This window comes from Dipteris shenzhenensis, chromosome 24 (assembly GCF_047967505.1).
Source record: "Dipteris shenzhenensis isolate YYH24624 ecotype China chromosome 24, Dip_SZ_1.0, whole genome shotgun sequence".
In the NCBI taxonomy this organism is placed as follows: Eukaryota; Viridiplantae; Streptophyta; class Polypodiopsida; order Gleicheniales; family Dipteridaceae; genus Dipteris; species Dipteris shenzhenensis.
In genome coordinates this window covers 19,941,361-19,955,493 of record NC_141619.1, presented here as the reverse complement: position 1 = coordinate 19,955,493, position 14,133 = coordinate 19,941,361, and the positions used below count along the sequence as shown (strand labels likewise).

The following is a 14,133-nucleotide window of genomic DNA, read 5'->3' as shown; positions in this document are numbered from 1 at the left end:
ATGTTTTGAAACTAGATTTTTCTCTAGATTACAAGAGGACATGAGCTCCCTCTTGATCCCATGTGTATCATAGACATACTAAAAGTAATGAGAGAGATACTCTCTACCATTGTCAGTCCATAGGCATTTAAGCACTCTACTTGACTAAATTTTAACAAAAGACTACCATTTCTGAAGTACCTGGAACACATCGCTCTTTTGAGCTACATCATAAGCCCACACTTTCCTAGTTGCATCATCAATGAATGTCACTTAGTATTCATCCCCACCTAATGACTATGTAGGCATGGGACCACATATGCCTAAATGCACCAAATCATCAATTGCATTTTGCTTGGTTACACAATGGAATACATTTTCCTTGGTACACAAATATATAGCTCCAAGAACTAGTGCCATGGTTTTCATAGATCTCCTTCTATTTTCTAGTGCATTGGTTATCATAGAACTCCTCATGTAATACATAAAAATAGGTAACGGAGCTATAACTCCAAGAATCATCACGCTTGTCTCTCCAAGATAACCTTGAATTTTGGGTGATGACAAGTCATTAGGCTAGAGAGTGCATTGGGGCGATGCTCAAAATGATAGATTGCATCTCATTATTATGCCAAAAACCAACGCGGTGGTCTCTCCAAGCCAACCTATGATTTGAATGGGTTGTAGGCAAAGATGCGGCAAAAGGTTGCATGATGCAGGTGATCAGGCTAGAGACTGTCTGGCGATGTTTACAATGATATATTTCATCTAATAAGTATGCCAAGAACCAACGCATTGGTCTCTCCAAGCCAATGTTCAATTTTAATGATCTGCATGGGTGTGTGTCTAATGACAAGTGGCAAAACTATAGCCAAAGGTTGCGCGATGATAAGTGATCAAGTGGAGTAGGCCAGCAACTATGTTGCACAAGGCAGTGGAGAGATGTCATGTGTTAAGCTATGAGGTGTTCTTAACAAATAGATTGCATCTCATTATTACACCAGTATGCCTTCGTGACATCGGAAAAAGGTCCGATGAGTGCACAGGTCTGTGCCAAATTCAAATATTCCCCTAGGAGCGCAACGTGTCGTGGCCCCAAAATGGCCCGAAAATAGTTCCACGATTGGCTACACCCAAGCAAATGTTTACCCTTTAAGACATAATGCATGAGCAGTCATACCTCTCAAATATTTGAGAATCCACTTTACAGCCATCCAATGTTCTTTATCTTGATTATTCATAAATCTACTCACAACTCCCACTACATGTGCAATATCTGGCGTTGTGCATACCATTGCATACATTAAGCTACCAATTGTTGATACATATGAAACCCTTGACATATAGATGATCTCCCCCTGTCTTGGGACACATATAATTGCATAATAAAAAATAATTAGCTAAAGGTGTAGAAATACATTTGGCATTCTGCATTTCAACCTTTCCAATACCTTTTTAATGTCCTCACTCTGAGACGATGTCAATTTGTGGCTTTTCTTGTCTCTTGTCATTCTCAAGCCACGAATTTGATTTGCAACACCCAAATCCTTCATTTCATGTGTGTTTTCCAACTTCCTCTTGAGAACATTTATATCCTGCATGTTAGAGTCTGCAGTAAGCATGTATCAATGTACAATAATAAGATCACATATCTGCCATTGTCTAGTTTCTAAGAATAAATACAGTGGTCTAATTGACATCTATTAAAACCTTATTTTTCCATAAATGTGTCCAACTTCAAATACCACTTCCTTGGAGCTTACTTTAAACCACACAATCTTTCCTTCAACCTGCATATCAATTCCTCCTTTCCTTTGACCTCATATCCCTATGGCTACTACATATAAATCTCTTCCTCTAGATCCCCATGAAGAAAAGTTGTCTTCACATATAATTATGCAAGATGCAAGTCTTCTACATCCACAAGACTCAGAATAGTTTTGATTGAAATCATTTTAACAGCAGAAGAAAATCTTTCATCAAAGTCTATTATACCTTTGTTTTGGGCAGTCCCCTTTACCACAAGCCTTGCCTTGTACCTCCTTTTTCCTCCATCTTCTGCCTTCACCTTGTAAACCACTTTATTCTGCAATGCTATATTTCCCATAGGCAAGAAAAACAACTCCCAAATCTGGTTTTGTAGCAAAATTTCCATTTCCTCTTCCATGGCTTGCTCCCACTCCTTTTTGGATTCTACCTACATTGCTCCTTCATACATTTTTGGTTCACTAGAATTAGTCAACAAAACATAATTTAAGAAGGAGAAAATCGCTCAGGTGGTCTACTTACCCTTGTAGAACTTAGAGAAATTTGAGGCTCTTCCTACTGTTATTGTCTCACATTCTCATGTTTTGCAACCTTCATATTTTCATCTCTTGTGATTTCATCAAGAGTTGTGTATTTTGTGTCTATATTTTCTTTCTTCCTTTTTTGCAAGTGATCTTTATACATAATAGTCTCATTGAATACATCTCTGGTCCTAATGATTTTGTTACTTTCAGACTCCCATAGACAATAACCAAAATCAATACCTTAATATCCAATCAAGATGCACTTCTTGGATTTTGCCTCAAGTTTTGTTCTTAATTCCTTATCAATATGGACAAATGATTTACAACCAAACCCTTCAGAAAAGAATAGTAACCTTTCTACCTGTCAATGCATCTTTTGGAATGCCAGGTGCCATCCAAGGAATTATTAAGTAAACAAATGTATTCATTGCTTTAGCCCAAAGCTGTGAGGGTAGCGTTGCATGTAGTCTCATTCTCCTTGCATGCTCAATGCTTGTTCATCCTCTCTAACACAAGACTTTCTTGTGGTGTTCTTGGAGTTGTCTTCTCTCTAAGAATGCCATTATACGGACAATAGCTATCAGCTTCTTCACTGCAATATTCACCTCCATTATTAGAACTAAGAGCCTTCAACTTATTTCTTGCCTCATTCTTAGCCAAAGCTTTCCATTTCTCAAAAGTTTCAAAGACATCAAATTTCCTTTGAATGCAACTAGTCCAAGTTTTTCTAGTTTCATCCTCTCAATAAAAGTAATGGAATGGTGAGAACCACCAAGAGATGATACATCCATTGTTGAGATATCGAGCTCCACTCGCGATATGCCAGGGTGACCGTTGTGCATTTATGTCACCGACTTGTTAGCTAGAGATGTGGTTGGTACACTGCCCACGAATAATAGCTGGATGACAGCTATCCTTATCTACACTAGTTCGTGGCTCAGTTAGTATGCCACCTTAGTTAGTTGAGTTTGGTTTGAGACCCACATATAGGGTTCTTCTATTTCTTTGTACTAGAGATCTTTTGGCTTTTCACAACTAAGAAGAGGAAAACTGAAAACTGTTTTCAGCCTCCACCTTTGTGTGTATTCCCCCATTGTGCATGTGAGAAAGCCACAAGTGAGACTCCTTCCCTCTTACCCACTATCTTCACATCAATAGGACCCCATACTGGTATGCACAAGATCTAGCATTTCTCTTTTCTTTTCTTTTTCAACTCAGAGAAATTTGACTCTCTTCTGTTTTCCACAAACACATTTCTGATAGAAATTCAAATTACCCTGCTTCAAACATGCCAACAACTTTCTTGAATGAAGAATGTACATCTCCTTCTCACTCATGTGTCCAAGCCTATGATGCCATAGAGTTGTATTTGCTTCTATAGAAGCTACAATAATAGAGGAGTAAGCATTTTCGATACATCAATATAGTGTAACTACCTTGGGTACTTTTCTATTACCGTTGGCCCTTTAGTGACTTTTCACAAATTTCTCACAAATGTGGTTGTGCAACCTTTATCATCCAATTGTCCTACTGAAATTAAGCTACTTCTTAAATCAGGAACATGCCTTACCTCCTTTAACAACTATTGGTTTCTATTCTGCAAATTTATCAACACCTTGCCCTTTCCAATAGCCTTCAATGCTTCATCACATCACCTAAATGAACTTCCCCAAAATCACCTTGGATATAGTCTTGAAAATATGTCTTATGAGGTGTAGCATGAAATGAAGCCCTTGAGTCCACTGCCTATGCATCAATGATAGTATCCAATGAAGTAATTAAGGCATCTTGCAACTAGTACCTGCTACATTTTCTTCCTACGTATTCTCTTGTTGTCCATCTCCTTCCTTTTTCTTTTGCAACCAACAATCTTTCTTAAGGTGTCCTCTTCCTGCAATTCCAACACTCCAAGTTCCCTAAGTTGGATTTGTATTTTCTTCTTCTTGACTTATCATGATGTCCTAGGCTCTTTCCTCTCAAGAGTCAAAGCATTACTTGATATTTTAGCTGTGCTTTTCCATTACATTTCCTTGCTAAGGAGAACACCACTAACATAATCAAACTTTAAATTTTTTGACCCAGAAACAAAGTTACGTACAACCATGACCAAGCTATCCCAAATTTTTGGAAATGAGCACAAATTAGAAGAACTCAAACCTCATCATCAAAGTGTACTCCTACAGATCTTAGTTGTCTTGGATTTGTATTGAATGCATTCAAATGATCAACTATAGATGCACCTCCTGACATCTTTAGATGTAATAGGCTCTTCATGAGAAATGCCTTGCTAAAAGTTGATGGTTTCTCATACAATGTATGTAGCATGCTCATCAAGTCCTTTGTTGTCTTATGCTAAATAACATTGAAATCCATTGATGCTACCAAAAATAGTCATATTGTTCCTAGTGCCTTTTGTTGAAAACCTCCCAGTCTTTGAATGACATACTCATTGGCTTCTTTGCAATCCTGCCTAATGGCAAGAAAAGATCCTTCTAGTATAGATAATCCTCAGTCTACATCTTCCAATGTTGGTAGTTCTTGCTATTGAACTTTTCAATTTTGATATTACCTTCTTCCATCATCATTACTGCCACTCAAACTAGGAACCTCATTCCAAACACGTATAACATATTGACGATGACATCTGCCACTGTACCTCTAGCTTCCAATCTTTCAAATTCATGTAATAAATGTCCAAAGCGTAAGAGCACTACGAATGTGGCTCATAGTTTCCTCACATTGGCAACTATTTTGTCACTTGCAATTTCATCCAGATGTTTGTAAAGGAGACTATTGTGTAGAACCATTTATTCAGACCAACAAATCTTATGAGGTAAAATAGAGCTTAAATCCTATTCATCACTCATATAAGCTCCCTGGAACTCCACACAAAACTCTCGTGCCACGATTTTCTCTTGTAGGCTATACTGAGTCATTGAGGATAGCTAGATGAAGAAGGGATCCTTTCTAATCCTTACATGGAAGGCATGATGGGAATAAATGATGACTCTTAGCAAGACTGGGAGGAATGGATGGGTTGGGAAGGAGTGAGAACTAGAGTTTCCTCCTCTCATATAAATTTCTCTTGATAGGAATGAAGTTCACGATATGAAAGGGAAGAAATTTTTGATAGGGGGGAAGGGTTGTAAAGGAACTTCTCTTTAGGGAAGCATAATGTAGAGCAAATCATGCTTGCATTATAGGGTATATGGCATAATGTAGCAAATCATGCTTGGTCCCACAATAGTAATTCATTCATTCCTTCTTGTAACTACATGGAAATTTGTGGAGATCAAATAAAGCTTTAAAAAATCCACTTACACTACTAAATATCTTGAAAGGTATAGTTAAGCAATTCCCACTGATCTGGGGGGTGCACAGATTGTACATGAGGCTACTAAAAAATGTGTGTAAATAGGAAAATCTTGGCTCTATTAGAGCCATCTCATGTATACATATTCCACAGAAGAATTTCTCTATCTAAAGAAGAGTTCCTCCTTCTAAAGAGGATAACACACAAAATATTCAAGAACATACTTTAGAAGGTGATCTACGTACATCATGACAGAAAGAAGAGTTCCTCCTTCTAAAGAGGACAATACACAAAATATTCAAGAACATACTTAGAAGGTGATCTATGTATATCATGACAAAAATTTTGCCCTTGCTTTCTCAGAAGAAATAATGCCTACAATAGGAGATTCTTAGAGATCTACTATTGTTATATATAGAAGTAGATTGAGTCCACCTTGAAGGGAATGAGATTTGCTTGTATATACATTGGCAATATCAAGGATCCTGAGATCTCAAATGGAACAGATGCCCTTAGTTCCTCCCACTGTATAGCTTCTTTCATTCCTCAATGTGGAATGGAGTAAATTGATGTTTTGCAACTTTTGCTCAAAAAAACATGGCAAGAGGAAGCCCTACCAAAGTCTTGACAGTGGTCAATCAAGGAGGTTGACCCAAACATGTACGCACAAGTCTATGATCTTACACCTGGTGTTGTACCAATGTCTTGCAAAGACTATGCACCCATTTTACATGTTGCAATTAAAATGGATGCCAAAAGTCCTAGAGTAGCATACCTTTGTGATTAAACTATTATTATATGGTTGGCTCCTTGTTTGCAAAGTTTTGATTGAGTGGATGTGAGTGGTGAAGAAGCTCACACAACCATCTCCAGTATAGTCATCGGGCCAAGTACAAATGAAATAAGCACCAATTTTCTTGCATGTGTGCATGCATAGATAGTTGTGTTGTTCACAATAGAGCAATTGGAAGATGAATCATCCCATAAGATCCACTAGAAGCTAACATCCAAATCATAGCTTCCACTCCTAAAATCCATCATCTTGTTGATGTAAGTGCTAGGTTGTAGCACAGTGGAGAATACACAAACTCTGGGATAATCCACATACCTAGCCACACTTCCTCCTAGAGTCTATTGTCTCAATCCCAAAGGAAGACTCACCAAAGAGCAAGAATATGAAATAACACATCTACAGTGGCACTTCCTCTATCCTATAGCAAAATTTCCATAAGGACCCTTAGTCCATTAGCTTCAGATAATGAAAATAAAACTTTGAAGCACATAATTTGGTGTCAAATGCAAGTGAGGCAATGCTTGTTGGGTTTTGGAACATGTTTTGTGTCCTATAGCCAGCCATCATTGAATGCAAGCCTACCCATAAGTTTGCATTATGCAAGCACAAATAGCTAAAAAAATTCTTTGATTATCATAATAACCGAACCTACATAATAACAAATAGCATATACAATATTAAAAACCTACATATTAGCTGACTTCATGTTCACTTGTCTGGTAGCTACTATTACTTGGTCATTCATCCTCTCCAATATAATTGAATAGCAAAAGTCCTTTGGCACAGATGAAACTAAAGCTAAGCTTGATATCTTTTCACAATCTATCACTTTGGTCTCTTTGTTTTGAAGTTTTGAAGAACTCAAACTTATGAAAAGAATTATAATTTGTTCAAGACGGTCATTCCACTATGGAGCTTTCTCTTTAATCAACTTGTGTAATTCCCTTGACACTATTGTCAATTCTGAACATGTACTAAGCTTGAGCTTCATCAGCCATCCTTGCAAGGATGACACAATATGCAAAGTTGTGGTCGTTCTCTAAGAGAGCTTTCATGTCTTCTAGAGAGATCTCTTTGTCCCTAGTATCTGTCCTTCCTTTTTCTCTTTTTAGTTGGGCCCAGGAGGATTCACTCTTCATTAAAGTGGGATGTCACCTGCATGCATGAACTTCAAGAGAACCCCCTATTTAAGATCCACATAGGATGATAAAACACCCCTATTTAAGCTTATAACATACCACCAAAATTCTATTATGTCCCCCCCTTTCCTTAAATCTACGTTCTTTCTCAAGCATTTAGATTACACAATAAGCAAATTTATATTACTTTCCCTATGACAATTTGAAACCATACACAAAACCAAACTTGTTTGGACTAATTACCCAAAGTAGCCTATACTATGTCCCCCCTTCTTAAATATGGCATGGCCCCCCTAACTTAAATTCAATATTGGGAAAAAATAAAAAGGGCCCCCATCCCTAATGGATAAGCTTATGCCTCATTTTAAAAAAAAAACCTATTGTACACACGTGATATTATAAATTTCCTCTTGTAAATCCCTCGGGAGTTGGGCATGGGCAAGAAAATATGAAAAAAACTGGATAGGATAAAGAGAAAAATAAAAAAAGTCACCGTGGGGACTAGATTTTTCCTTCGAGTTCTGAAAAGCCTTGTTTACACCTCTTGAAATAGTAGGAGTGGCAATCCATGGATTGAAAACTCAATTGAATGGAAGCAAATTCACAAATGCTTCACAAATTGCAACACAACTCACCATGCACATTCTAGGTGGGCTACCGAATGGATTAGCAATGCTCGTGCCAACAACATGAAGCACTCATTCGGCTTTAGTGCCATGATCAAGACAATGCCTCTACAATGGAGTATGAACAAACACACACACACACACATGTGCGCATGTGCACATGCACAAACACACATGTATACCTCCCCAACTATGAATTAATCTTTTATGTACCTCTGATGAAATCTCCCCTTTACACTCTCTTTTTAACCACCCCACACACCAAGCCCACTAATCATCCCATACCTCCTCTAGTCCCTTCTCAACTCATGCACTCATTTGGTCCTTACTCAAATTGTGACATAAACTTCACTTGCGACTTCAACTTTTTTAGTTATCTAAGAATCCATATGGTTGTCTATATTCCTAGGTAAAGTGATAACAAGCCAAGGAAACATGCATTACCTATCTACCCGAACATAACCATGATGTTCACACACCTAGTTTGTTCGGATGGTGGTAGGTAAGTGGACCTTGACCTCAAAACTTGAAGTGCCTAAGGATTCGACATTTTTATTCAATATTATGTTTGTCAAACTCAATATTATTAAAAATTCTTAATTTTGTTACAAGCCCTAGTTGCATTTTTCAACTTGGATGTCTCAAACATTTTTTCCTTATATGTTTTTCTTTTTTGACTTTTTATCCAATTGATGGAATGAATTGTATGGCTCAACTACTTATAGTACTTTTTAATCTAAACACACAATTTCATTTCCCAACTAGTACCATACATTTAATTCTCATCCATTGGATATTTCTTTGGCATGGATAAAATCCCTAGTCATTTTGTGATCTGCAGTATCTACTAATCGCACCATTTTTTCATTTTGACAATTATCATACAGATTCACTTTTATTCACATATTATCATTAAGTGGGGAATAAGTGGCATCATTTTTTCATTTTGATAATAATCATATAGACCCACTTTTATTCACTTACTATCACTAGGTGGGGAATAAGTTCCACATGGTGGGTTTACTCCCCACCATGTGGTCTCACCCTTAGGGTTGGGGGTTGGGCCACACACACACATACACACACATTAATTTCGTTTAAACAATGTAGCTCTCTCTCTCTCTCTCTCTCTCTCTCTCTCTCTCACACACACACACACACACACACACACACACATTTTGTTTAAATAATGTAGCTCTATGTCTGTCTGTCTGTCTGTCTCTCTCTCTCTCTCTCTCTCTCTCTCACACACACACACACACACATTCATTTTCCCATTTACCTAATTCCCCAACCCTCCCTCCCCACTTCCCCCCCCCTATAATTTCAATAAATTAATCCCCCTTCTATTTAATTTCTTAGCCCCTTTTAAAAGTGTAATTATTAATTAATTTCTCAACCCCTCCCAACCTCAACCCCACAAACCCCCAACATGTTTACAAACTATCAGCTTTCTATTTATTTATTGTCATGATATATATATTAGGTATAAATAATTGAAGAGCTTCCTTCCCGCCCCCTCCTTTTCCTCAAATATATTCTAGGTCAAATTATTTTGCATACACATTTGACAAAATATGAAGAGGTGAGAGGAGAAGAGTGGCGATGAGGAGAGAGGGCACAACTAGAGAGCACACCACAAATGACTAACTATACACACTAGATTTAGTTGAAAAAATAGAATATATACAAACCCATTTAGGGTTAGGGTTAGGGGATCTAACCCTTTCCTTTATAGCACTCTATAAGGTTAGTGCTATGCACATATGATCACATGATGGTGCTATGCACACGTGATCACATGATGTTGAGCGTGAACTCTCAACACTTTCCCTCAAGATCAACATCATGAGGTAGGCCTTCCCTCAAGATGATGATTCTGGGGAATCAAAGGACTGAACATTACATTCCATCACACCCCTTTAATGGGAATGTCATTCCTCTGTGCCAAACCAAGAGCTAGTCGGTGTTTCTCGAATAGCTCTTTACTAATTGGTTTGGTAAAGATGTCTGCAACATTCTTTTTGCTATCACAATGCTGCAGTGTAATGTCACCAAGTAACACTCTTTCTCTGATGAAGTGCTTTTTGACATCAATGTGCTTTGTCCTGGAGTGATATACTAGATTCTTGGCCAATGCTTGAGCCAATTGATTATCACAGTATATTGTTGTTGGCTTTAACTCATCAAAGTAATCTGTTTCTAATAATAGTCTTTTGAGCCATATAGCCTCACATGTACCTATAGTGAGTGCTCTATATTCTGCTTCAGTCAAAGATAAAGAAACAGTTGGCTGTTTGTTTGACAACCATGATATAGCACCTTGACCAAGGAAAAATGCATATCCCTGTGTCGATCTCCTGGTCTCATGATCTCCGACATAGTCACTGTCACAATATCCATGCAATTGTGGATGACTTTCTCTGTATTCTGTATTTTTGAATACTTCCATTTGGATTGTACTTCACTTTGTATGCCCATTTGTTTGCTATGGCCTTCTTTCCTGGTGGAAGGTCGCATAATTCCCAAGTATTATTCTTATACAAAGAATCCATTTCTTCATTCATAGCAGTTTGCCATTGTGGCTTATCTACTGCATCTTTGAAGTACACTAGCTCTTCTGTAGCCATGATGGTAGTCATAAGAGCATAGTTGGTGGTTTCCACCTGAATTGCTTTGCCTTTCTGAGCATATGTCAATCTAGCTGGAGGTCTGCTTTCCCTAGTAGACCATCTGAGCTGCTGTGGCTCTACTTGGGGTGTTTCTGGCAATTCTTGCTCTTCTTCATCAACCTATTCTATAGATGACTATGAAGTTGATGCTTCTATCTACTATGTAGGTGAGGTTTTCCATTCTGATTCCTCATCACAGATTACATCTCTGGAGATAATGACTTTGTGGTTGATGGGATCATACAATTTGTATGCTTTGCTTTCTTCACTGTAGCCAACCATGATGCATTTGCATGACTTTGCATCCAATTTCCTACGATGATCATCATGTATGTGGGCATATGCTATGCAACCAAACATGCGAAGATGCCCAATGTGTGGCTTATGTCCAGTGAATTCTTCATAAGGAGTCATACCTTGTATCGGTTTGGTAGGAAGCCGATTAAGCAAGTAGTTTGCTGTAGCTATTGCTTTTGCCCAATACTGATTCGAAAGATGCTTTTCACTAAGCATTGCTCTAGCACTAGATTTTGCTAAAGTCCCATTCTTCCTTTTATTTTGCTAAGGATTATCTGCACATGTGAATTGTCTTTGAATGCCATGATTTTTGCAAAAGTTCATGAATGCTGAAGATGTGTATTCACCTCCTCTATCTGATATCATGACCTTGATCTTTCTGCTTGTCTGGTTTTCTACCATGGCTTTGAATTCCTGAGTCCTGAGTTCTTCACCAAGTAGGACTGACTGAAGTTCTTCCAGTGTGAGAATTGGTCGTTGGATAACAATACTTTGGATTAGATTCTCGTATCCCTCTCCTAGTCCATTCAGGAGTACTTGAACCATTTCTGTGGGGTTCATAGTCTCTCCTACTGCTGCAAGTTGATTGTTGTAGTCTTTTATCTGGAGTACATAAGCATGACCAGCTTCCTGCTGCTGTTGCAAAAACTCTAGTTGATCTGGTTTCTCAATGTGAGAATCCTGGATATGTTCTTTGACTCGTAGAGAGATTCGAACATATCCCATGCTTCTTTCGATGTCCTGATTGTGTTGAGCTGTCCTAGCATGACATCTTGCACATTCTTCTTGTGCAAAGTATCGTGCCTATTAGGTATGAGTGCATTTGAATACACACCTCAAATACTATTCTTTAGCAATTGTGCATACCACTTGATGAAAAATGGGGTTTGTGGCATGTTTGACCATCCAAAGCATATTCGATGGACATGATATTTTCATGCATCTCTAATTATATTATATTATTACATGTGCAAAGAATCGCGCCCATCAAATATGAGAGCATTTGAATAATACATCTCATATACTATTTTTTGGCAGTTGTGCATGACATGGTGAAAAACGGAGTTTATGGCATGTTTGACCATCCAAAGCAAATCTGGTGGGCATGATATTTTGAACGTGACTCAACATATATTATATTTATGTGTGCACAAAGTATTATTCCCATCGAGTATGAATGCATTCAAATGACACACCTCAGATACATTTAATGGTGGTTGTGGATAATACTTGGTGAAAAACGAGGTTTCTAGTGACTTCGATCATCCATACCATATCCGATGGGCATAATACTTTGCGCACAGATCAACATAGGTTTTATTGACACACGTGCAAAGTATCATACCCATCAGGTGTGTGCACGCTTGAATAACACATCCAGAGCGTGTTTTTGGGTAGTTGTGTACGACATTTAGTGAAAAATAGGATTTGTGGTGAGTTTGACCATCCAAATCATATCCGACGATGATACTTGGCACAAGAATAAAAAAAGGTTAAATTGACATGATTGAAAGGTATCATGCCCATCAGGTTTGTGCGCAATTAAATAACACACCTCAAATACTATTTTTTGGCAGTTGTGCATAATACTTGATGAAAAAGTGGGTTTGTGCCGACTTTGACTATCCAAAGCATATTGGATGGACACAATACTTTGCACGCATCTCAACATAGGTTGTATTGACATGTATGAAAAGTATTGTGCCCATCATGTATGAGGGCATTTGAATAACACACCTCTGATATTATTCTTTGGCAATTGTGCACAACACTTAGTGATAAATAGAGTTTTTGGCATATTTTACGATCCAAAGCATATCTGATGGATGACGATAAAAATAAAATAAAACAAAACAAAATAAAATAAAATAAAACAAAACAAAACAAAATTAAATAAAATAAAATAAAGTAAAATTTTTAATTTTAATTTAAAAAAACAAATTTCCCTCTCTTTCCCTCTCCTTCAAGATACGTCATTTGAAGGTGTTTGCTTAAAAAATCTTTGTAATTATTGCAAGGTGTTTATTGGCACCATTATAAAGTTCTTTGAGATTATACCATTTTTGCTTTTTGAAACTCTGAATGGTCTTTATTGGCACCGTTTTTAACTCTTGGAGCCATGGTTTGTGCGATTCTCTCAGGAGCGTGACACATGCTATTGTCGCTACCATGTGGATTTTGGATTGATGTATGACGTATTCCGTTCCCTTGATGGTCATAGGGGAGTGGTTCCTACTAGCCCGCATGACTTCATTCATTCCATATTGTGTACACGAGATGGCGATGCTTTATTCCACTCCCTTGATTGTGTGGAAGGCAAGTGTACTTTGTGTGGTGACTTTGCTAGAGTGCCACGAGTTGCAGTAGATACTTGTGACATGCATATGGTTCATTGGCAGTAGTACGAGTACAGTACCCTGACATTAGATGGTGGTGCACAATCGAGGAGGTTACAGCTTGTGGGGAAGGAGACACCACGTGTTGTATTCATTGACAATTTTTTAGGGAAGCTGTACCAGTACATACACCACTCGCACACTGTGAAGTGGGAGTATCATCAGTTCCGTGCATGTTTGAGGACATTTCCTATAGGGGTGGTTGTCTCAGTGGTGGACTTTGCAGAGAATTATACCTTTGCACCACAGCATGAGATCCAATCGGAGTATTATTTCTCAGAACAGGTGACGTGTGATTGAGTTATTGGTTTTTTTATGGCCTCATTATATTGAATTATTTCAATAGTCATATTTTTTTTCAATGCCATATTGCAAGTTGCTATATTTGTGCACATTAGCTATCGTCATGCACAGGCTCATGTGGATGACATTAATAGCACCATGGACTCACGTGTCATTGTGCGAGAGTATCACTTCTACATTAGTGATGATCGATCACATGATGCCCATTTTGTGCAGCATTGCTTCACTTTGCATGACAGTTTCTTGAGGGATCATGGTGTCACATGGCAGCGGTACTGGCTCTGGTCAGACGGCTGTGGTGGTCAATTGAAATCTGCTAGATAG

General features: G+C 38.0%; 1 protein-coding gene across 1 annotated transcript in view; it reads left to right on the top strand.

Moving 5' to 3' along the window:
• Positions 1–14,133, top strand: part of LOC147886340 (uncharacterized) — a 30,567-nt gene extending 16,434 nt beyond the window's left edge. The window contains exons 2-3 of the mRNA XM_087395227.1: positions 13,538–13,798; positions 13,883–14,133. Coding sequence (XP_087251353.1) covers positions 13,538–13,798; positions 13,883–14,133 — 512 coding nt within the window. The remainder of the gene's footprint in view (positions 1–13,537; positions 13,799–13,882) is intronic.